The sequence below is a fragment of the Saccopteryx leptura genome, chromosome 3 (genome assembly GCF_036850995.1).
Source record: "Saccopteryx leptura isolate mSacLep1 chromosome 3, mSacLep1_pri_phased_curated, whole genome shotgun sequence".
NCBI lineage: Eukaryota > Metazoa > Chordata > Mammalia > Chiroptera > Emballonuridae > Saccopteryx > Saccopteryx leptura.
Genome location: NC_089505.1, coordinates 284,882,635 through 284,905,504, shown reverse-complemented (window position 1 = coordinate 284,905,504; position 22,870 = coordinate 284,882,635). Strand labels below are relative to the sequence as shown.

Here is a 22,870-nt window from a genome sequence, read left to right as displayed (position 1 = left end):
GAGCACTGTATGTGGCGGCCCTCCAACGGTCTGAGGGACAGTGAACTGGCCCCTTGTGTAAAAAGTTTGGGGACCCCTGCAAACACCGAGCTACCATATGACCCAGCAATTCCAATTCTTGGGATATACCCGCAAAGAATTAAAAACAGAAACTCAAATAAAAACTTGCACACCAATGTTTGCAGTAGCACTATTCACAATAGTAAGAAGGGGAACAACACAAATGTCCATCAGTGGATGAATGGATAAACAAAATGTCTATGCTGTGATGATGTGATATAGTAGGAATATATAAGGTCTACCGGAAAGTTCTGTCCGTTTCTATCACAACAAGTTTCGACACGTAAGCACATGTTTATTTGGCGCACGTGTGCCTCTCTATTTTTATCACTTAATGTATACATACTGACGTAGCAAATTAAAACAAAGTTGATTCACATTAGTCTTATGTGTGAAGCCATAGTGTACCCATGGCTACTGATAAAGTTCATTTACGCCACTGTAATTTTTACAAATATCAACAAGGAAGAAATGCTATAGAAGCATGTAGAAATTTATTGAAAGTGTTTGGTGAAGGTACAGTTTCTGATAGGACATGCAGAAGATGGTTGGAAAAATTCGAAACAGGTGACTTCGACCCTTCTGATAAGCCACGTTCTGGGCGACCATCTTTGATCGATGACGATGTTGTTAAGACCATGTTGGAGCAAGATCCTTTTCTGACAACATCGGAGATTGCAGAAAGGCTTAATTCAGCTCAGCAAACCATTTCGGACCATATTCGGAAGATAGGATTGGTGTGGAAATATATTATTTAGTAAAGTTTATTGAACGGTAAGAAAAATTTATATTTTGTTTTATTCCAAAAACGAACAGAACTTTTCGGTAGACCTTATATATTTGGCTTTTGTTCCTGGATCATCAGACAGATCTACTAAAACCCTTGTAACTTTCTGAGAAAATGGGGTAAGAGGAGCATCTTGTCTTCAAAAGCCCCTTTCAAAATACCCGAGTTTATGCTAATTAGGGACTCTTGGCAGATGGGGGCCAGTTGTTGGAGGACCAACCAGGTGATTAGAAGGCTAGGACTTACACCTCCACCCCCACTGCTGCCCTCCTCATTTCTTCCTCAAGCTCCCCCAGTCCCACCTCAAGGAGGGTTCAGACACTGGACATTGAGTTCAATCACCAATGATCAATGATTTAATCAACCATGCCTCTGTAATGAAGCCTCTATAAACCCCCTAAACAAAGGGTTCTAAGTGCTTCCGGGTTGATGAACTAAAGGTTAAGTGCCTAAGATGAGTTTCCCTCCTTTGCAACTCTACTCAAAATAGATGCTCAATAAATGTCTGTCTGTTCAGAGGCAGGAAGCGAGCCTGCTTTCCTCCTGCTGCAAACTCATCACCTCCCCATTGCTTCTGGCTTCCTTAGTATCGTCTCTGACCACTGAGCACTGATTCCACAATAGTCAGGGCAACAATAAGGAGGTGACTGGTGCCCCCAACGGGCTGTAGTCTGTTAGGAGCGACAGAGTAATAGACCCAGAAAAGCAAACTGCAGGGTCCTGTGGGCAATTCTTCCTGGAATGATCCCCACTGGCCAGCCAGCCAGGAAAGGCCTCCTGGAGGAGGGGCGATATGGACGATGTCCTGAAGACAAAGGGGTCTGCGGAGAGGATGGAAGGGCATCCAGGGACAAGAAGGGTGGGGTCAGAGATGGATCAGCAGGGATTTGGGGTGCACTCAGAGAGCAGGCGTGGTGAGACCGGGGAGGAGCCCTGTGGGTGCAGACTGAGCCCAGAGGGAGGGCGGATTCGTAAGGGTCTCCAGAGCCAGGCGCAGCCCCTCCTGGACGGTCCGTTCATCCTACTATTTCTCAGTCCAGACCTCTTTGCCAAGATAATGTTTAAAAAAGGGGTGAGGAGATTTTTCTAAGCAGCTCAGGGAAAGAGGTCACGGGGTGGGTTTTAACATGTGGGCCCACGTGTGAGAACTTTGTGGCCCCACTGAGCTTCTCTCAGGGGGGTGAAGGAAGTTGGTAAGGAGCTCCCAGCCCTCAAAGCAGTTTAGACACCCCAATTCTTTAACCCTCTCAGCACTGTCATTTTGCAGGTCAGTGCTGAAGATATAATAAGAAAGTGGGAAGAGCGGGAGGAAATAGCCACAGCACAGGCAACACGGCGGGACCAGCTAGGGAATATCAGCCCAAGTTATGTATTCCCCCCAGGACTGTCTTCATCTGGGATGTGAGTATATAAAAAGTACCCAACCTCCTATTTCACACAACAGCTGTAGGACTCATAACCCAGAAAGAAATGAACAGCACAAATGCTAATCCACATCAGCACCTATGACATCCTGACCAGGGTGGATAGACTTTTGAGAATATAAAATAATGATGGGAAAATCCCTAAAAATATTTTCACTTTCAAGAAAACACCTGAGGCATAGAGAGAGAAAGAATACAAAATTCTAGAGTAATACATCACTAGAGAGAGGCAAGGAATGTAATTCTCCGCATCTAGACCACCTTGCTTCGGCCATTGGGTGAGGGTGGCATGTGGGTGGTGGCAAGAACCACACGTTGGATAAATGAGGCCTGGGGAACTCTGCTGCCTCCTTTTCACAAAGGCACTCACTAGGGCTCCCTTTCTGGAACCTTCTATCATTTGGGAGAAATAGTTTTAAGCGGTTAGTTCTCTAGGCCAGGAAGCTGTGTGTGACATGTGCCGGCTGCTGGCAGCCCTGCCTGCGGGCCCATGGGTGACAATGTGATGATACAAAGACCTGTCTGCTGTATGAGCCTGAGCAGGCTGCTCTACCTCAGTTTCCCCACCTATAAAACAGGGACGGCAATCTGTCCCATCCACCTCCCAGGGGGTCTGGGGACATATCTGAAGTCCGGAGCGTGATGGAGCCTGCAGACGTGGGGTGTGGGCCCCTCTGCTCCCCGTGGCCTCACTCACCTCTTTGACCCTGTGCAGCAGGGGCTGCAGCCAGTCCCTGTTCACCTCACAGTGGCTGTCGAGGAAAGCCAGAATGGTGCCCTGGGCAACGTCAGCACCCCGGATCCGGGACCGGACCAGACCTGCAGTGAGGACACGTGGCCGAGTGGCGCCCCTGTCGCTCCATCTTCCAGCAGGCCCACAGAGGAACCACTCAGTTTTCTCCCCATACACAGGACACACCCCCAAGCATGCGCACACGACTCCCTCCCCTCGCAGCCCCGGGTCCCGCCCACTGCGCAGCCCTACCTTGCCGCTGGTTGTTACGTAAGCATTTCACCTTGGGCAGCTTGATGAGCTCTTCACAGTCACCAGCTGAGAAGACAGAGGGTTATGTGAAGTGAGCACCTGGGGAAATAGGTGAACCTGAAGTGTGGGTAAGGCATCCCTGCCTGCTGTCCCCACTGCCGACTACAGAGCCCTGCCTTGACTCCAGGGTTCCTGTGACCTTCGGAAGGGGCACACTGACCATGGCTATCAATATATGATGTGGCCTGGTCCATGCAAAGTTAATTCAAGGGGGCCTCTACGGAGCAGGTCACAGTAGCACCTGCATACTTGCTGGAAAACACTTCCAGATGGGAATTCTTGGCATGGTCACCTGGGGACATTTCTCTTCTTCTCCAGCTCATTCAAAGCATGAGATAAAAGTCCTATTCACTTTGGTGGGGTCTGGGAAAAACTGCTGGGAGGCCAGAGAATGGATGAGATGGATTTGGGAGTTTCCTTTCCAACCATGGACTCTTAATACGTACTGGAGACCCCAACTGGTAAGGGGTCTGTCCAGAGTATCTTCAATCACACAGAACTGGTCCAACTTTCCCTCCCACAGGAAACTGTGCCGGGATGGGCGAGGGACCCCACCTTAGGCACGTGCCGGGGTCGTCCCCTAGCTTGCCTGCGGCCCCAGCAACCCTCTGGCTCACCATCCCTTGGTGCTGAGCTCTATCTGTATCCTGATCCCACCATTCTGGTTTTGCTTCGTTGGTTTATCAGTCTTAGCCGCTCTGCGTGGCTCAGGACTCCACTGAGCAACAGCAAAGACTCAGAGGATTCCGTGGGGCCAGGTACTGTTCTAAGCACGTTAAATGTGTTAACATATTTAAATCCTTACACAAACCATATCTATTATTATTATTATTATCTTCATTTTATAGTCGAGGAAATGGAGATGCATCGAGGTTAATAATTTGCCCAAGACACTTACCTAGTAAGAGTAAGTGACAGGTCTAGGATTTGATGTCAGGCAGTCTGGCTCCGGAGTCCATGCTCTAACCACCAGGCTGTTCTGCTTCTAAAGTGAGTCTAGCAGTACTGCCTTCTCCAGCCTCAGTGCCTCCCTATCTCCAACCCCTTCCTCACTGGGGAAAGGAGATCAGATCGCTGAGTTCGGCACTCAGGTCCAGTGTGGAGCTGGTGCAGAGCTGACTCATGTATTATTCCCAAGGCTCTGAAACTCCGTCACAGATGCGGGCTTCCAGCCTTCCTACAGCAGACCCCAGCGTGGCCATGGCTCCTATACCCAGCCTCCAGCATCAGCACTAGTGGGGACAGCTCCAACTCCCAAGAGAGAGTTGGAGATGTCCCCAGTGGCCTTTGTCTGCTTCCCCTGGTGTGTCACTAGGAAGGCGTAATCCTGCCTGGGTGTGGTTCACTGCCTGGCACTGTACCCCTGGCTCTCAGAAGAGGTGTCGGCACTATTAATACTTGATTAAAATCTAACAAGGCTTCTCCATAAGTACTGTTTGAAAACACACGCAAACTTTTCTTGAGGAAAGTAGATTTGTGTAGGAATATGCTGTGAAGACTTGCAGGGTTAGGATAAACAATCAGAGACAGAGAGGCTCTGTCTTAGGATGAAAGCCCTGAGCCAACAAGAGTCGAGGGGCCTCTCTGGCCCATACTGGAAACAGTGTGTGCTGGAAACAGCAAAACAGCAGGATAAGGTTCAGCTACAAGAAATATTTAGGCTCTCAGAACAGAGATTAGAAGCCCGCATGTTCTTGTTCTTTACTTCTCTCCCTGAAAACTTTGCCTGTCTGCTTCCTTGAGTTATTTGTACTTGTGAATAAATATCTGAGTAAGGCTGGGAACAGGGCTTCAGTCCTTTGATCTTCTGTCCAGGACTGTTGCCTCCCCTCAGTGCATTTCATCTGGTCCCAAGGAGTCATTGTCACCGCAACAAGTGGTACCCCATATGAGGAGCGGGAACCAAATGACAGGTTTGCTACTCTGAGTAGTTCATTGTCACAGCAACAAATTTTGAGTGTGAATTTGCGTGGGACCCAGGTTCTTGAATATCACAACTAGAAAACAGTGATGACCAGGGGTTTGCAGGGTTGGAAGGCAGCTGCTCATTGTGTCATGGCCAGGTGACAAGATGCCTCCGTGGGGATTTGAAAGGCAGGGCCCACCCAGTCCCCCACAGGAATGAAAGGGGAGGGTATGCTGGCCTCAGCTCAGGCTAGCAGATTATCATAGCGTCCCAGACGGGAATCGTCGGTGATATGTATAATTGCTTCTGGGCTCTGGGTACCTTTGAGGGTTCAGTTCCCATGTCCAGGAATATAGATTAAGGAACAGTGAGTGACACAAATGTATATGGACACCAATCCAGTCAAGAATCTACTAAATTTACCCGCTTAGGTCCTCAAGGACTCATAGCAGAGAACCCAAGAGCTTGTTTTCCAAAGGTAGGGTTTATCTCCTTCTTGAGCCCTGCATGGACACTCACAGTCTCCACTCCTGCTATAAATCCAGGCTTTCCTCCTTCCCCAGAGAACCAGGGCTTGCCTCTGCCTGTCAGTCAGGGGCTGAAACAGACATTTGTGTCCACAGAGCGAGGGAGCGATGTTACTTACGGTCATTGCTGAAGTCATCCACTAATATGATTTCCTGGATCAGGTTCATAGGGGTGCGGTTTAATACGCTGTGAAATGGAAGGAGGAAAGATCATTATGACTTCTACTGGCAAATATATGCATTAAATCGAGGTTTAAATAGACACCATTGCATTTGCGGAAGGAAAACTCAGAGCAGCCAAAGGGCGTGCTCAGACCCACCGCTCCCTGGCACAGCACTCTGCTTTGTCTTGGTGAGTGCCACCACCACCCGCCCAGCACCAACACAGAACTGCAGAAGTCATCCCCAGCACCACCCCCTCCCTGAAACCGCACACCAAATCAGTGACCAAGACTGGCTGGGTTTGACTTGGAAACGGCACTCAAATCACTTTCACCTGTTCTATCTGCTCCAACCTCTACTGTACAGTTTACTACAGTAACCTTGACCCGTGCAGGCTGTCCTGTGGCCTTCCAAGTGAGCTTTCTGGAGCACAGACCTGGTTTCTGACTGTGTGACTTTCCTTGCTGATGCAAATAAATCATTTGACAAACGCCCCTCAGTGGCCCCCTGCTAGCTGCACCCCACCCCCTCGGTGTGTTCTTCAAGGCCTGCCCCCGTCTGCAGCCTGCTCACACCGTTACCTGGAGCCACCCTGCTCATTCATAACTGACAGCCTGCTTCCCTACTGCTGCCAGGGCTTGAAATGCCCGTCCTCGGCCACAAGGACCAGTTCAAATGGCACTTCCTCTCCAACGGCTATCCAATCCACTTAGTGAGAATTAATTGCTTCCTCCTCTGGGATTCCTCAGCGGTTTGTATCTGAAGCTTCCTGCCACTTTCACTGCTGCCTGACCCTGCGGGTTGGTTTTGCTGGCCCCTGGAGATGGTCCTATTTCCAGGGACAGGTCATATCCTTGCCAAGTTACCTAGGTATTGCCAGTCCAGCACAGCTCCTTGGCCCATAATAATCCCCCCCAGGGACATTTAGTGCATACCTACTACATACTCAGCACTGTGTGTGGGAGGAGGAACAAAGAAGACGTGAGCTCTGCCTTCCAGAAGCTTGTGGCTGAGCAGCTATTTACTATAAGCTGTGTGATCTGGGGTAAGTTACTTAACTATTCTGTGCAGTAAAATATCTCCATCTATAAAATGGGAATATAGTAGCAGCCACTTCACAGGGCTGCTAGAAGATTTAAAGAACAAAAACATAGCTAAAGCATTTAGCAGGGTGTCTGGCACTAAATGAGGAAACGTTGTAGCAATTATTGCTATTTTTGTGCATCATAATGATTTCTTGAATTGGCTTCATTTCCCCTCCTATGCTGTGGCTCTTTTTTTCCCAGAGCAAGGCTGGGGTTTCAGAGTTCACCCTGGGTGTCAGGCCTGACTGAGATGGCTAGATCCCGCTCTTCCTGAATGCCTCCAAACCACATGGCTCCTCAGAAACACTCCTGGGCCACATCGCCCACCATGGGATGCCCAGAGCCGCCCGTGGGTTGGGGAGGGGGTTCAGACAGGTGCTGGCAGAGGTGCTATGTGCACTCCTCCTCTCAGGAGGACCGTTCTAGCCCTGTTTCTGGTGAGCCCCCTTTCTAAGCAGGAGCAGAAACTTGCCTGGAGCTACTTTTGTTTATGAAGCCTTAATTCTCACCATGGCAATGGGTGTCAGGCAGAAAGAGGACCCCCAACATCAAGCCTTGAGCCCACTGTTGGGCGGTAGGAACCAGGGCAGCGGCAGGAGGTGGTGGGAGGAGACCTTCACCACGATCCATCAGAAAGAAAGAAAGCACAAGCAAACTCAACAACCAGCCCGATAAAGGGGGGGGGGGGTGAGGGTGTGGGGGGGAGGTGGAAAGAGAGGGAAAAACCCGCCTGAAGAATACCCCTCTAATGAGGTTTGATTATGGCTGCAGCTTCTGCATGCCATTCCCCAAATCCCTGCCGGCTCTTTGAAATTCAAGAGTTCTCTTCTGCGAACATCAAAAGGTAAATCGCGTGTGGCTCTGTGCTGGTTGAACTGAGAGATGATTAGTGAATAAAAAAACGTCCAGGGTTTATAAGAGAGAAAAAAAAATCTTCAGCAGTAAGTGCTAATTAGGCCATTTCCTGGTAACACCTGGCTTGTTTTTGCTCCTCTAATCAGAGCAATTGGAGTGAGGACAGGGGCTCCGTAGAAGTGGCTCTGGGTTGGGAGGACCTGGGCTGGGCTGGCACTCTGGACCCCTGGGGTGGCTGGTGAAGGAGAAAGGCCCAGCCAACCCAGGGGCCCCTCCTTTTCCATCCCCACCGCCACTCCCGTCACCTGACCCTGGCTGCTCAGGTCCTCCTCCCTTGCTCTGATCACTTCTTGGCCAGCAGAACACCAGCCCCTGCGCAGCAGGGCAGCCCTCCCTTCCCGAGGGCGCAGCTGAGCATGTGTTTTCCCTGCCTCAGCCCCTGGGGCTGCTCCGTGCCCATTCCTTACCCAGCCTCAGCCTGGGGGTGAGTGCTCACCTCACTGGCATATCCAGGTCACACTCTGCCTGGGAATTATTCTGTAATGGAGTCTCCGACACACAGCTCACCTCTGCAGCCGAGGATGGCTGTGCAGGTGGCAGCTACACCTTCTGCTTTCTGCCTGTTGCCCTGCCCGTGGGGCCCACACGGAGCACCCTGAGAAACGGTGGGCTTGGCGGTGTGGGCAGTGTGGGAGGCCCGGCGGCCTCCACCGCCTGCGAGCTATGCAATCCTGAACAGGATGCCGGGCCGCCTTCCTTTCCATCTGTAATTACATTTCCCTTGTAAAGGCAGGAGATATTAATACTTGACCTACTTCACAGGCCTTTGTGCGTACGAAATGAGGAAATGTATTTGAAATTGCTTTGTGAACACCACGGTGCTATTTGCAGGCAGGGTTTATCAAACACTCCAAAATACAGTGGAATGAAGACCCGAGGCTGGTTCAGAAGTTGACTCGCTCTGGACTCAGGCTGTCTGGGTGGCAGCGCTGTACCTGCCCGTCCTCCATTCACTGGCCAGAGAGCTTCAGCAAGTACTGCACCCTCAGCACCACAGCTCCCTCAGCTGCACGACAGGCGCTCAGCGTTGGGCCTGGCGCACGGCAGCCGCTCTTGGAATCGGAGTATGGATAATGACGATATTGGTTTTCAAGGTGAGATCCAGGAGCCAGTAGCATCAGTGTCACGTGGGAGCGTATTCTTAGGCCCCGCACCAGAGTTACTGAGCTAGACTATCTGGGGGCGGGGCCCACAGAACCATGTTCCAACAAGCCCTCCAGGAGTTTCGACACCTGCTCAAGTGTGAGACTGCATTAGAACATGGCTGCCTACCCACTGGAGGCACATCACCTGTCGTCACCTGTACAGGCTCAACTGGTACCAGGTATCGTATCAAAGCCTTTACCTACCTGAGTTCATTCGCTCTTCCCCACAATCATACAAAGTAGTTATGACCTGCCTCTCCCCATGGGGGGTGTAGAGCCAAAGGATGCCCCCTAAGGAAGTAGACAACCCTGGGTTTCACATACACACAGGGACCCGCTGCAACCCCAAACATAAACCCTTTTCTGAGGCTTTTTCTCTCTCTCCTTAATGGAGAAAAGCCCCCTAATTCACCTGCGTCGTGATTCTTTCTCCCTCCCCTCATCACCCACTCCATCATGCCTCTACCTGGTTCTGAGTGTCCTCCCTCGCCCTCTGCCATGTGTGCCTGTCCCGCTGACAGCCCTCCAGCTAACTCAGGAGCTCAGGGGGTCAGTGTTTGGGCAGGCATGAGCAGAGGGGCGAAGGCCTGGCCAAGTGCTGGGGGGAGGAAGAGCAGCCCCCTCTCCAAGTTCCTTGTAAATATTTCCCTTTTGAGGACCTGGCCGCCAGAACTCTAGACTATCAAAGATAAAAGGCACCTTGGCCCTGGCCGGTTGGCTCAGTGGTAGAGTGTTGGCCTGGCGTGCAGAAGTCCCGGGTTCGATTCCCGGCCAGGGCACACAGGAGAAGCGCCCATCTGCTTCTCCACCCCTCCCCCTCTCCTTCCTCTCTGTCTCTCTCTTCCCCTCCCGCAGCCGAGGCTCCATTGGAGCAAAGATGGCCCGGGCGCTGGGGATGGCTCCTTGGCCTCTGCCCCAGGTGCTAAAGTGGCTCTGGTCACGACAGAGCGACGCCCCGGAGGGGCAGAGCATCGCCCCCTGGTGGGCAGAACGTTGCCCCTGGTGGGCGTGCCAGGTGGATCCCAGTCGGGCACATGCGGGAGTCTGTCTGACTGTCTCTCCCCATTTCCAGCTTCAGAAAAATACAAAAAAAAAAAAAAAAAGATAAAAGGCACCTTGGAGAAAACTCATGAATGGCGAAGTGATAGGAAGTGCTTCTCATTCAGTAGCTAGTGACGTATTTGTGTGACAGGACAGGGAGTGGAAGGAGGTACCGAATCCAAAGGCAAATGACACCTGGCCATGGAAGTTTCTAGAAATAATCTTCCTTTCCCCCACCCCTAAAATTCCTTTCCATCCGGTCTGATGGTGACGTAACCACACATTTGTTCACACATGGCTTCTAGGCCCTGTCCTGCTGCTTTTCTGCATTACACTTGGGTCTGAGCCGGGGGCTTGGCTTACATCGTTAGTCCCTGGGAGGCGGGACACAGGTCCGTGGGCTTTCTAAGCAAAATGCCCAGCAACTGGGTGTGTGGTCTGGCACTTCATGGGTACCTCCTGAAAAGTATAATGTCGCTGGGCCCCAGGCCTCCTCCCAGAGCGCAGGGCTCCAGGGCTTTGGAGATAGACCCCCGGGCCGGTGGACAGAGGCGCTGGGGCCGCAGCACTGGCTGCACTCCCCTTCCACACAGGAAGCTGGAACCCCGAGTCCTGGCTCCTGCACTTCCTAGCCCATCGTGGCTCTTGTCCCCCATTTGTCTGTCACATGCACCTGAACTTCACAGACTCCCAATGGGGCCCCAACTGCAGTGAGGTGTTCTCTAGACTTAAAGCTCAGCATATATTTAACTTGTTAATATTATTTAAAAGTATCATCATTATTATGTAGGATGCAGGAGCAGCAGGAAGAGAAGGAGAAATGTTTCTTTTGAGCTGAAAGAAGTATCTGAGGGCAGCAGCTGAAGTGCCCCCAAGAACATAAACCTAGTGTTAGGGAAGCTCGGGGCCCAGGGCTTCCATATTACAATGTCCCCCAAATGTTTCTGAGACGTCCCCAAGAGGAAGGTTTATTGTGGGAAAGGCAACAGAACTTGAAACATCTAATATACCTTATTACCATCTTTATAGAGATGGTTAGGGACATGCTGAAAGTCATAAGGCTAGGAAGTGGCAGGGTAGAGACTTGACCTCAGGTCCTCAGACTCTAAGTGTAATACTCTTTAATTACCCTAAGCCTCTTTTCTTTTGAATGCTCACTAGCTGTGCAGATATAAGGATAGCTAATGTTGGTCAAGTGCTTACTCCCCTAACAGTGAGAGAGAGAAAGAAGGAAGAGAAGGAGAGAGAGAGAGAGAGAGAGAGAGAGAGAGAGAAAATGTGTGTGTGTGTGTGTGTGTGTGTGTGTGTGTGTGTGTGCGCGCGCGCGCATGCGCATTGGAGGGGACAGAGGTACCTGGCATCAGGACACTCCTTGGAGGAGGAGAGGCCAGCCTGGAAGGCAAGGAGCTTCTCTTGGATGCTACTGTGTCCTCGTGGAAACACCTGGTGGACCCACCCAGACACGCCCTTGTAGGTGGAGCTGTGGCTGACACTGTGGAACCCGTACCCTGCCGCCACGTGCCTGCTCTGCCTGCAAGGCCCCCAATCTCTGTTCTTCACCAGAACAGACCCATGTAAATGGAACCACCCCCTTATCCCTGTCCCCCCACACTTGCTTACAAATCAGAAAGGTCCATTATTAGCCCACCGTGAGACTCACAGTGACACCTGACAAGTGAATTGGCACATTTTCTTGTCCAAAGCTGAAGCCTTTTTGAAAAATCAAATTCAAATCAGGCAGCTTGTGGGGTGAACGCAGAAGCCGGGGGAGACAGGGCAAGCGGCTGGTGGAAGGCCCCAGCCAGCCAGTTGCTAAGGACATCTGGACAGCAAACAGCTGCCCTGGGACAGAGGGAAATGCCGGACCAAGGCCTGTCCTTGGGCAGGTCCTCCCCGACATTTCTAAGGGATGCACTGACCCCGCCCAGCGCACATTCATCATGAGTGACAGGTGTCACAGAAGACTTGGTACCTACCATTTGGGGGACCCTACTGCTGACTCCCGCCTGCGACTTGGCGCTTCCCCACCTGCCCACAGCCGTGCAGGTGAGGCAAGGAGAGAGGAAAGGTGTGGCTTGTTCATGGAAATGACAGGAGATGTTGCCATGCTTGGTTATCCCCTCCTTGATCCACTTCTAACCTCACCTCCTCCTCTGTGGGATCAGGAGATCGCCTGATGTGCTCCTAGCAGTTCCAGGAGGGCTCTACGGGCCTATCCCAGGGGAGTGAAGATCCCACAAGGGCCAGCCACTCTCTTGCTGGAGGCATGGCTGGGTGCACCCCTGGTCCCAACACCTCCCCCAGGGGTGCTCCACGTCCCCATGCCAACTAGCCTGGTCCTATTGAGGCTGCTGAGAAGAACTTAGGTCAGAGTGCAAGGGTCCAAACCTTCCTTCTCCATAGCTAGCTGAGTAACAGGAGAATTTAGTACCTCCAAGCCTCAGTTTCCTCAGCTGTCAAGTGGACATAATGCTAGCCACCTGCCTCCCCAGCTGAGAGCATCAACCGAGGCATGCCTACACACGAGGGAACCTAGGGACCAGTAGCTGCCGTCACCACTAGCTAAGATGCCACTGTGTGAATGACAAAAGGGGGTGGGCCAGATGGCTGTGGGGAAGAGGGGGTTTTGGGCAGAGGGGCTCCAGAGGGGAGCATAGAGAGGGGGAGCTGAATACCCAGGACCTTCTGAGAACCTGGGCAACATGTTGCCAGCCAAGTCTCTGGGGCCTGTCTCTGTTTTAAGGAGTGTTCTGCAGGGAACTGATGCTGGAAATTTTGCGTATCAAAAATGCACGCAGTCCGCAGGCCATAGAAGCAAGGACCTATCTACAAGAGCGGCAGCATGTCCCAGACTGGGCGCTGAGAGTGGATGGGGAGGCCCAAGAGGGCCTGGGGCTGAAACAGCGGTGGCCAGGAAAGTAAATGGTAGCCATTACTGTCGGGCTGCTCTGATCCGCACTGCAGGCCTCGGCGGGTGTGGGGGGCTGTGGAGAGGCAGGTGGCAGGGCTAGGCGGCACTGGGCAGACCCGAGTTCTGATCCCAGCCTGATGCTGGGGGTGGAGGCCACACTCAGCCTCTTTGGGCCTCAGCTCCTTCGTTAGCTGTGAAATTAGGACTCATGTTCTAGAATCAGTCTACATAGTGGTCAAGGGCAAGGGTTCTGATAGGTCCTCGATGACTCTCAGTGACCTTGTACAAGTAACCCAATACCTCAGGCCTCTGTCTTTCCCTTGTGAAATGGGAGAATAGCCACTCTCACAGGAGTCTGAGGAGTGACTGAGTAGATGCCCGTGGAGTGTGGTGAACAGTGTCTGGCAGGTGGTTAGAAACGCCTGATATTCTTCTCACAAGACCAGTGCCCCCAGCAAGCAAACAAGCACTGACGCCCAGGAAGGCTGTCCTACCTGCGGATGGTCCTGAGCAGGGTAGAGCGGGCCTCGTTGTGGAAGGTGATGATGATGCTGGTGGCAGGCAGGTCCCTGCAGTACATCAGCACAGTGCAGCTGGGGGAGGAAGGCAGGAGACAACTGAGACCTTCGGGGTGAAGCAGGCGTCAGGGGCTGGAACCCAGGGCATGGTGGTGGTAACTAGCACAAACAGATGCTCAGTGCGTGAGGGGGCTGCCCAGGCCACACAGTCCTGGGCAAGACCCCAGGGCCTGCTTAGGGGCTGGGGAGCTCCACAAATGACTGAAGCTGCCTGACTGGTGGTGGCTCAGTGGACAGAGCAACGGCCTGGGATGCTGAGGTCCAAGGTCCAAAACCTTGAGGTCGCCAGCTTGAGCACAGGTTCCCCAGCTTGAGTGCATGATCATTGACATGATCCCGTAGTTGCTGGCTTGAGCAAGGGGTCACTGGCTCAGCTAGAGCCCCCAGTCACGGGACAGATGAGAAGAAATCCATGAACAACTAAAGTGATGCAACTACGAGTTGACACTTCTCATCTCTTCCTCTTAAAAAAAAAAAATGCCTGAAGCTCAATTTCCCACCACCTTGGGAGAACATGGGCTTGGAGCCAAATTAAGCTGAGATACAGAACATACGTGTGGGATTTCTCGCATGCCCCAGTTAGGGCTCAGTGGTTCCTGGTAGCTGCACAAATGTTGGGCTCTGCTCCCCACTCTGTGCTCAACGAACTGGCAGAGGCTGCACCTGTTCTGGGCCAGCAGCTCCACCCCCCCACACCATGCTGACCCCCAACCTCCTGCCCTCCCTACCCCATAAAAACCTGATGTAGTAAAAGACAGAACCCCAAACCCTGGCATAAACAAGAAAACCCCATCTTGGAAAAGGATTCATTTCCACACGTCCAGGATCATTTCATATGACAATTACATCTGGGGTACTTCCAATTTAATACCTTGCTGCAAGTGAAAATTATAGCCCGCAGCCTAAAAATTACTATAATAATGAAGATAAACCTGCCGAGGGAGGCTGGTTCCACCAGGGACTGTCCCTGAGTAAATACTTTCTCCTGTTTCTTGCTCTCTCAGGGGCTGTCCAATTACAGGGAGGGGTACTGAACACGGAAGTAAATAACAGACATTTGGTGAGTTAAACATTTCCTCTCTTCATATTCAAATTTCTTCCTAGACTTTTATTTGGGGTCCAGAAACCCGAGGATGGACTTCAAGGGGACTGTGAGCCCTCTGAAATTGTTTGCATAGCTGTGTATGCAAATGTGTATTTCCCCCGCCTCTGGGAAGATGGTTCACAGTTTTATGTAGATTCTCAAAGAAGTCTATGGCCTAAAATATTATACTTCAGAACCTCATTGTTAAGCCAGGGGGCCTGACATCCCTTTGGCCTATTAATTCTGAAAAAGGTGGGCTGTTCTGCTCAGGACCTGAGCACAGGCTGGGCGTGGGTCACCCACGAGGAGCCAAGAATTAGGAAAGAAAGGCTTCAGGGGGAGAGACAGGGGAAAAGGTAAGTCATGACCTGCAGGCCTTTCTGTGCTCACCTCATCCTGCCAACTCTACCTCCCAATAAAACACCCCCGGCTCTGCCCTCTCTTCCCACGGCTCCCCTGCCACAGCCTCCTGACCAGTGTTCTTGCCTCCAGCCTTGGCCCCTGCCTGTCATCTCCTGTCCACCACACAGCTCTGGCTGGGCCTTCCTCTGGCTTGACGCCCTCCAGTACCTCCTGATGTACAACATCCAAGCCCCCTACCATAGCCTTCAAGACCTTTCATAATTGCCCCTCAATATACTTCCGTAACTCTCTGCCACTGCTCACACTAGTACTTCTGCATGAAGCCACATCCTTCCTCCTTTCTCTGCCTGATGAGCTCCTACTCATCCTTCAAGACCCAGAGCAAATGTCTCCTCTGCTGGGAAGGTATTCCATACTCTCCCAGATGGGTAATACTTATCCTTTGTGCTCCCAGAACTCTGCACATTATCTCTTTCCTCATACTTCTTGAAGGGGGACTGTCCCCCCAATCTGACTATGAGTTCCTCTAGGGAAGGACCCTAGTCCATCTCCATATCCCTAGAATAAGGATTAAGTATACCAGATGCCCATTCACAGAGAAAGGAAGAAGGAAATTCAGGAAATACATTCCTAGGTCAGCTGATGACCTAGCCTTCTATGGTTTTAAAAGGTGTGGTAGCCAGCCTCCTAGATGGCTTCCAGGGATTCTCACCTGCCTTGTGCAGCTCTGTCCCTCACTAAATCAGGGCTAGCTTATACACCAATAGAATGGGATGGAAGTGACAGAGTGTGACTTCCAAGGCTAAGTCATAAAAGCACTACAGGCTTTGCCTTGACCACTTGGAGGGAAGCCAGCTGCCATGCCATGAAGACACTCAAGCAGCCGTGTGGCGAGATGCCCACGTGCAGAGGAGCTGAGGCCCCAGCCGGCACCAGGTAGCCCACCGCATGGGTGAGCCAGCCTGGAGTGAGTGCGCCAGCTCTAGTCAAGCCCCAGATGACAGCAGCTCCGGTGGCTCCAAGCCAGAGCCACTCAGCCCGGATGCTCTAAATTCCTGACCCACAGAGTCTATGAAGATAGTCAGTGCTTCCTATTATTTCAAGCCACTAAGTTTTGGGGATAACTTGTTGTATATTAGATAACCATTATAGAAAGAGAAGGGAAAATGTCTTAAAATGATCCCCAGTGAGACGAGGCCTTGGACTTACCTATCTGTGGACGCAGACCTGGGTCTAAGTTGGGCACAGTGGGGAGGGAGAGGGCAGGTGGCTGGTGTGTTGCAGGGTCCCTGAGGACACAGAGAGGCCTGGAGGGGGGGGGGGGTTGGTGGCAGCTTGCATGGTCAGTGCCTTTACAGGGATGTAATAAAGCTGAGAGCAGAGCCTCCTTGTCTACATCAGAGACAAGGAGAAAAAAGAGACCAAACAGAGTGACTCAGAAGTCCACGCCAGCCAGGCTCAGGGCACTGCCCTGGAGATGGCTTCTCCTCCATACCCTGGGGGCAGTGGGATCCCCACTAAACCCCAGCTTTTGTGACATAAGTTATTCAGAGGCAAGTTGGTGCAGGAGGTTGTTATCATTTAGAGAACTTTTGGGACCAGGGACCACTTTTCCTGTCTTGGAGGCATGCAGCTGGGAGACAGGTAAATGAGCCCAGGGTGACATAGGAGACCCACACACATGGGGCTGGGAGAGCAGAGAGGTGGGCGTGACTCCGCCCAAGGTGGTGAAGCAGGCTTCCTGGCTGAGGAGGGGCTGGTTCTCACAGGCTGAGATAGAGATGGACAGATGGAGAATGGGGTACAGTGTCCTTAGTCACAGCACAGCCCTGGACCCGCAGGCTGAGTGACAAGTGAAGCAGCTCATGCTACACTGGTCTGAGGGTCCAGACACCACTGACCAGCTGTGGGACTGTGGGCAGACCTCTCACCTCTCCAGGCTGCTGTAAGGCGGGGCTCTCCTGGTAAAGGGTATCACAGCATCAGCAATCAAAAGCTTTGATTAGAGCTGACACTCAGTAAGCAAGGCTGATTGGAATGGAATGTCACAGATATTCTGCAGGTAAGGTTTAACTGTGTGGCTGGGATTTACTTTTCTAAGTCTCAGTTTCTTCATCTGGAAAGTGGAGACAATTTTTAACTTGTAGATCTCCACCCTTACCCACCAATTATTAATAGAGTCTTGACAAATAGTAACTCATTATTTTTAGTTCAAATCTGCAGACTCCTCCTCCACTGGTGGAGCCAGGTCTTGCACAGGCTGGAAAGGCCTCTTTGGTGGTCTATCCAATGCAACAGTGGGCGAAGGGGTTGGACAGCGCAGGAGGAGAGAGCAAAGGAGGCAGCATCAACGTCACAGAAAGGAACCTGACCTGTGATGTCCATTTGAATCCTGGATCTGTCGGACACTGGCTGTGTGCCCGTGGGCACTCCATTTACCTTCTCAATGTTGTCACCTATAAAATGTGGACAAATGCCTCCTTTCCAACTTTGTTCTGAAGACCACAAATTCTGCAGGCAAAACACCTGGTGTTTTGCAGCTGCTGAGTAAACAGCAGCTAGAATTATTATCATGACTGGGGCTGAACCAGCCTCCAGTTCGGCACTTCTGAATTAGAACCACAAACTCATCATTCAGGAAAGGAAGGGGTTTTGGAGATGGCCCAGTTCAATCTCCTAAACTGGGTAGAAATTTGAGGCATAACAGGCATGGATGGGTTGGGTCCTGGACCTCAGCCCCCTCTGGCTTCTGTACCTAGAGGATGGAGGCTCTTCTTCCAGTCTGGGCAGGAATCCTGTAAGCACATTAAGCATGCATAGGCTTTGGGAGGTCAGGCAGCAGGCCAGGGCCTCAGACCTCAAAGGTGCAGGCATCCTGGCTCATGGGACTCAGCACTATCTGCCTTCTGGCCCTGCTCACAGCTCACAGTACCTAGAGTTATTCTTTGTCTCATCTGACCATCATGACAGCCTCTGAGAACCTATACACCACAGACGAGGACAACCAAGGCTCAGAAGCTCGCTCAAGGTCCCACACCTGCAGTGACTGAGATGAGCTGAACCCAGGCCCCGTGGCTTCTCACCTGGTATTGAGTCCCTCTGTGAACTCACCCTGGAAAGGTACAGGAGCTAGAGGGGTTGGTGCTGGGGGTCAGGGGACCACCTGCTTAAGTCCTGTGCATGAGCCCCCTGCCCCTCCCAGGACCGAGGGGAGGGGCGATAGTCCCGTTTAGGAATGAGCACTGACCACTGGCAGCAACAAAGCCAAGGGCTGGGAAAAATCCTTACAACCGGACGCAGTGAGGGGAGCCGGCTTTCTGCAAGAGCAATCTAAAAGATTAATCAAGCCGCGAGATCTATTAGGGACTCGAGGGGAATAAAAAAGTCTGCCAACACCGAGACCCGGCGCCGGCAGACGGACCAGAAAGCATGTTTATAATTTATTAAAGACTCAGAGGTTTTCGGGAGAGAAGAGCTAGTGAGCAGGGCCGGGAGGCGTGGGGGTGGAACTGGGAGGAAGGGCGGGAAGCACCGCTGTGCCGAGAGGCAGATGCCAGCCCCGCTGCCGCCTGGTTGCCGCAGAAACTCCTGAATAATGCACGCTCCTCTGAGCTGGTTTTCCACGTGTGGTTTCCTGTGTTCCTTTAAAGAAAGATTCTACTAAGACTCTTGATTTCCTTAAGTTCAGCTGGGTCTCAAAGTGCTTCCTGAACCACCAACTTCTTGAGTGTTCAGTGCCACTTATTGGCAGAGGCTGCTCCCGAGAGAGGTCTGAGATGCTAACCCCGGGCCCAGGGTGGGAGCTTCTCCTTTCATCATCTCTTTCCATCTCTCCACCAGTGGATCGCGGCTCCCTGCCCAGCCCCACCCTGCCCCTGCACCTGAGCTTGTGCAAACACGGCCATGTCAGAGCCTCACGAAGCGAGGATCTCCGTCAGTTATCACAGAAATGGAATGCTGTGCACATGCCTTTCATTTCATTGCACAAGCTCATTAAACTGGCAGCAACCCGTGAACAGAATGTTATGATGATCATCACGCCTACTTTCTCAATGAGCAGCAGGGGCCCCAGTGACCCTGCTGGGGCGAGGACGCAAGTCCTCTGACTCCTGGACATAGTCTTCCTTGTACAGAATGCTGCCCTTAGGGAAGAAAAGGAGTGGTCATAAAGGATAAACATTTGGGATTTTATTCTCGAGCATGGAGTCAGGAGGGAGTGATGGCGAGGCAGCCTCCACAACCTCAGAGCAGAGAGGAGAGCGTCGCTGTTATTGCTGAAACGTGCGTGTGAAGCGAGGCCGCTCTGGCTCCTCCAGAACGAACGATGGCTCCGAGTCTGAGAAGACAGACTCTGGAAGGGCTTCTGGCGTCCCGGAGGGGAGACCAAGGGCAGTTACAGAAAGAGGAAGGGTCACGCAAAGATCACACAGCATAGTATATATAATAACGTAAATCCGACATGGCGGGGGCGGGACACACTGGGTCAAAGCTTCATCCCTGGGGGCCTGGCAGTAACGTCGCCTGAGCTCTCTGGTTTACACAGGTGAAAACACTCACAGCACAGAATGTTTTTAAACTACTTCTTAGTGATCCCTACTCCCGGGAACTGTACTGAGCACCTTTTAATGCTCACAATAGCCCTATGAGGTGCTTCTGTTTAATGGATTCACTCATAACAAGGCTGAGGCAGAAGGAAGTTAAGTCACTCACTGCAGCTAGTGACCCCAGGCCTGCTGGACATCCTGTCGCCATGCCACAATATCCCCATGCCAGCACTGTTCCAAGCACACCATGTGGCCACACTCGAATCACCACACCAAGAGCGGTTTCTACTGAGCTCTGGAATTCAGCAGTTGCAGTGACCTACCCAGAAGGGAGGGACAGGCTGTCACCCCTGACTAGCAATGGGGAGATGGGGAAACTGCTTGCTGAGTGGCCCAGGGACATGCTAACAGGAGCCCCTACTTGCTGCCCAGATGGAGGCGGGACAGGTGAGTGGAGGTGTGATTTCCATGAGGCCTCTCTCTGGGGTCTGTTAATGAACATCTGTCCCCAAACAGGAAGCTATGGTTCGTCCCTCCAGTTCCTGGAGTTCAGGTGTATGCCACAGAGCTCAGACCCAGGCAGAAGGAATGAATGGGTTATCTTTACCATGTGCTCCGCTTCCCAAACTCTGTGGCCACAAAAGCCAAGGGAAACACAGACACAAGACATAAAGTGGGGTAGTTTCCTTGAAAACACTGTCCCTGGGGAAGCAACAGTCTGTGGCTTCCCAGATGCAGGGAGGGCAGGGTACCTCTTCCCTCCTTCCTCCACTTCCGCCTGTCTCCCTAGGCCATTGCTCTAGCCCTGGAGAAGCTTCATGGAGACAACCGTCTCCTCCCCTCAGCCCCCCTGCCACCAAAACTGAGGTAGGGAAGAAAGGATGAGAAAGGAAAAGTCAGTTCCCTGAGGTCAGGCACAGTGAGCTTGCTGCCAGCTTTTAGAATGGATTTAGTTTGTAGAGCTGAGAACACCGACTGCATTCCCAGCTCAGCTCAGCGTAAAGAAGCCTGCTCTCGGCTATGACGAAAAGAAAGATAACCACAAACCATAAAGTGCCACATCTGGGACTGGCCTCTGGGTTCAGACTCCACTCTTTAGAAGAGAAAAACAACACAAGCAGTCAGTCTAAAACCTACAATAACTGTAAAATCAGAAATTCCTTTTAATCTCATTTCATGGGCAACACTGACACACTGTAAGACATAAAATTTTTATTTTATGTCAATTTTTCTGGGATTTCACATGCAGATTAATTTGCTCATCCTCAGAAACATATACGGGCCCTGTTTCTCTATTCAACAGCTGCCCTCCCTTAGTATTACAGAAATCCTCCATCTCATAAAAGACACTTAAAAATAATAGTGAGCTAAGCTATTCCACGACCCTGCCACATTCTGAATTGCTGAACATGTTATTAAAGTCCAGGATCGTGGGAAGGTTTAAGTGGGACAGGGCAGGGCAGTGAACTGCACAGGAAGTTAGTTGGGCACAGTGACAGGCAGCTGATGATCTCTCTAGTCCCCGCCGGCTCCTGTGAGCTCCTCCCCTTGAGTGTGAGCTGAACCTGGTGGCTTGCTTCCGAGGAGCAGGACACAGCTCACACGATGGGATGCCACTGTTGTATTAATAATTAGGTTACCAAAGACTGTGTTTCTGTCCTGTTGGCGTGCATGGTTGGGTGAGGCAAGCTGCCACGCAGGGGAACCCCACATGGCAAGGGCCTGAGCAGGGCCTCTGGTCACCAGCCTGTGGGAGCTGAGTCCTGCCAGCAGCCACGAGGGAGCTCGGAAGAGGGTCCACGCCAGCCATGCCCTGAGACGCCTGCAGCTTTGGCCGACACGTTGAGTGCTGCCTGGGAGAGACCCTGAAGTAAAGGACCCACCTGAGCCATTCCTGAATTCCTGACCCACAGAAACTGTGAGATGATAAACATCATCATTGGTTTAAGCCAGTAAGTTTTGGAGTAATTTGTTATGCAGAGATAGACAATGCATACAGGCACTCTTAGCTACAAGGAAAAAAAAAAAAAAAAAGCAAACAAATTAAGTCTACCAGGTTTCTCATTCCCCTGGGGTCAAAAGTAGATTCTCTCGGGCCCTTGGAGGAAGGGCTATGCAACTACATGTGACTCTCCCGACAGGGTCTCCCAGAGTCCCCAAAGGCCCCTTCATTCACTCCTGGTGGCCCCCATGTCACAAGATGACGCTAGGTATGGGATGCCTTGCAGCCCCTAGATACAAAGGGAAGTTCCTCAGCAGTGCCTTTGGGATCTGTCCCAGTCTTTACTGATTCAGCTCCCTTACGGGTCCCTAATATGAACCACACTATATAGAGAATTATTTGAGTGACTGTCTTCTCACCTCTCCCATGGATGGTAGATACCTATTACCTTTCTACATGCATGAAGGAGAAGTTAATTCATTTGGACAATGGACATCCTAAGGCTTTAAGGCTTAATTCTCTTGCAGAAGTCCAGTTAAGAAAGGCTGACCTACAATAATGTTGTAATAAATATGTATGGTGTCAGATGGGTACAAAACTTATCAGAGCTATTACTTCATAAAATATATATGTCTAATCCCTGTTGTACACCTGAAGCTAATATAATATTGTATGTCAACTGTAATTGGAAAATAAGTTAATTTTAAAATGTTAAAAACAGACAAAAAAAAAAACCCCAAAAACAAAAAAAAACATACCCAGTCTAAAAAGTTAAAAAGAAAGAGAGAGAAAAAGACCTAAATGGTATCACAGACACCCCTCCCTTCCATGAACACAAGGCCATCTGACAGGGGATGTGGTTTCAGGGCAGGCCTGTTTAGATCAACAAATGCATTCCCCGGCCCTGGCCGGTTGGCTCAGTGGTAGAGCGTCGGCCTGGCGTGCAGAAGTCCCGGGTTCGATTCCCAGCCAGGGCACACAGGAGAAGCGCCCATCTGCTTCTCCACCCCCCCCTCCTTCCTCTCTGTCTCTCTCTTCCCCTCCGGCAGCCGAGGCTCCATTGGAGCAAAGATGGCCCGGGCGCTGGGGATGGCTCCTTGGCCTCTGCCCCAGGCACTAGAGTGGCTCTGGTCGTGGCAGAGCGACGCCCCGGAGGGGCAGAGCATTGCCCCCTGGTGGGCAGAGCGTCGCCCCTGGTGGGCGTGCCGGGTGGATCCCGGTCGGGCGTATGCGGGAGTCTGTCCGACTGTCTCTCCCCGTTTCTAGCTTCAGAAAAGTACAAAAAAACCCCACAAACAAACAAAAAACAAATGCATTCCCCGTACTGACCACCACCAGAGTCTTGGTTGAA

General features: G+C 51.6%; 1 protein-coding gene across 3 annotated transcripts in view; it reads right to left on the bottom strand.

The window, feature by feature from the left end:
- Positions 1-22,870, bottom strand: part of GALNT14 (polypeptide N-acetylgalactosaminyltransferase 14) — a 218,650-nt gene that overhangs the window by 46,887 nt on the left and 148,893 nt on the right. For all 3 annotated transcript variants that reach the window (XM_066378574.1, XM_066378576.1, XM_066378575.1), the window contains 4 exons: positions 13,503-13,601; positions 5,869-5,936; positions 3,257-3,322; positions 2,969-3,090 (listed from right to left, as the gene is read on the bottom strand). In XM_066378574.1, the coding sequence (XP_066234671.1) occupies positions 2,969-3,090; positions 3,257-3,322; positions 5,869-5,936; positions 13,503-13,601 (355 nt within the window). The remainder of the gene's footprint in view (positions 1-2,968; positions 3,091-3,256; positions 3,323-5,868; positions 5,937-13,502; positions 13,602-22,870) is intronic.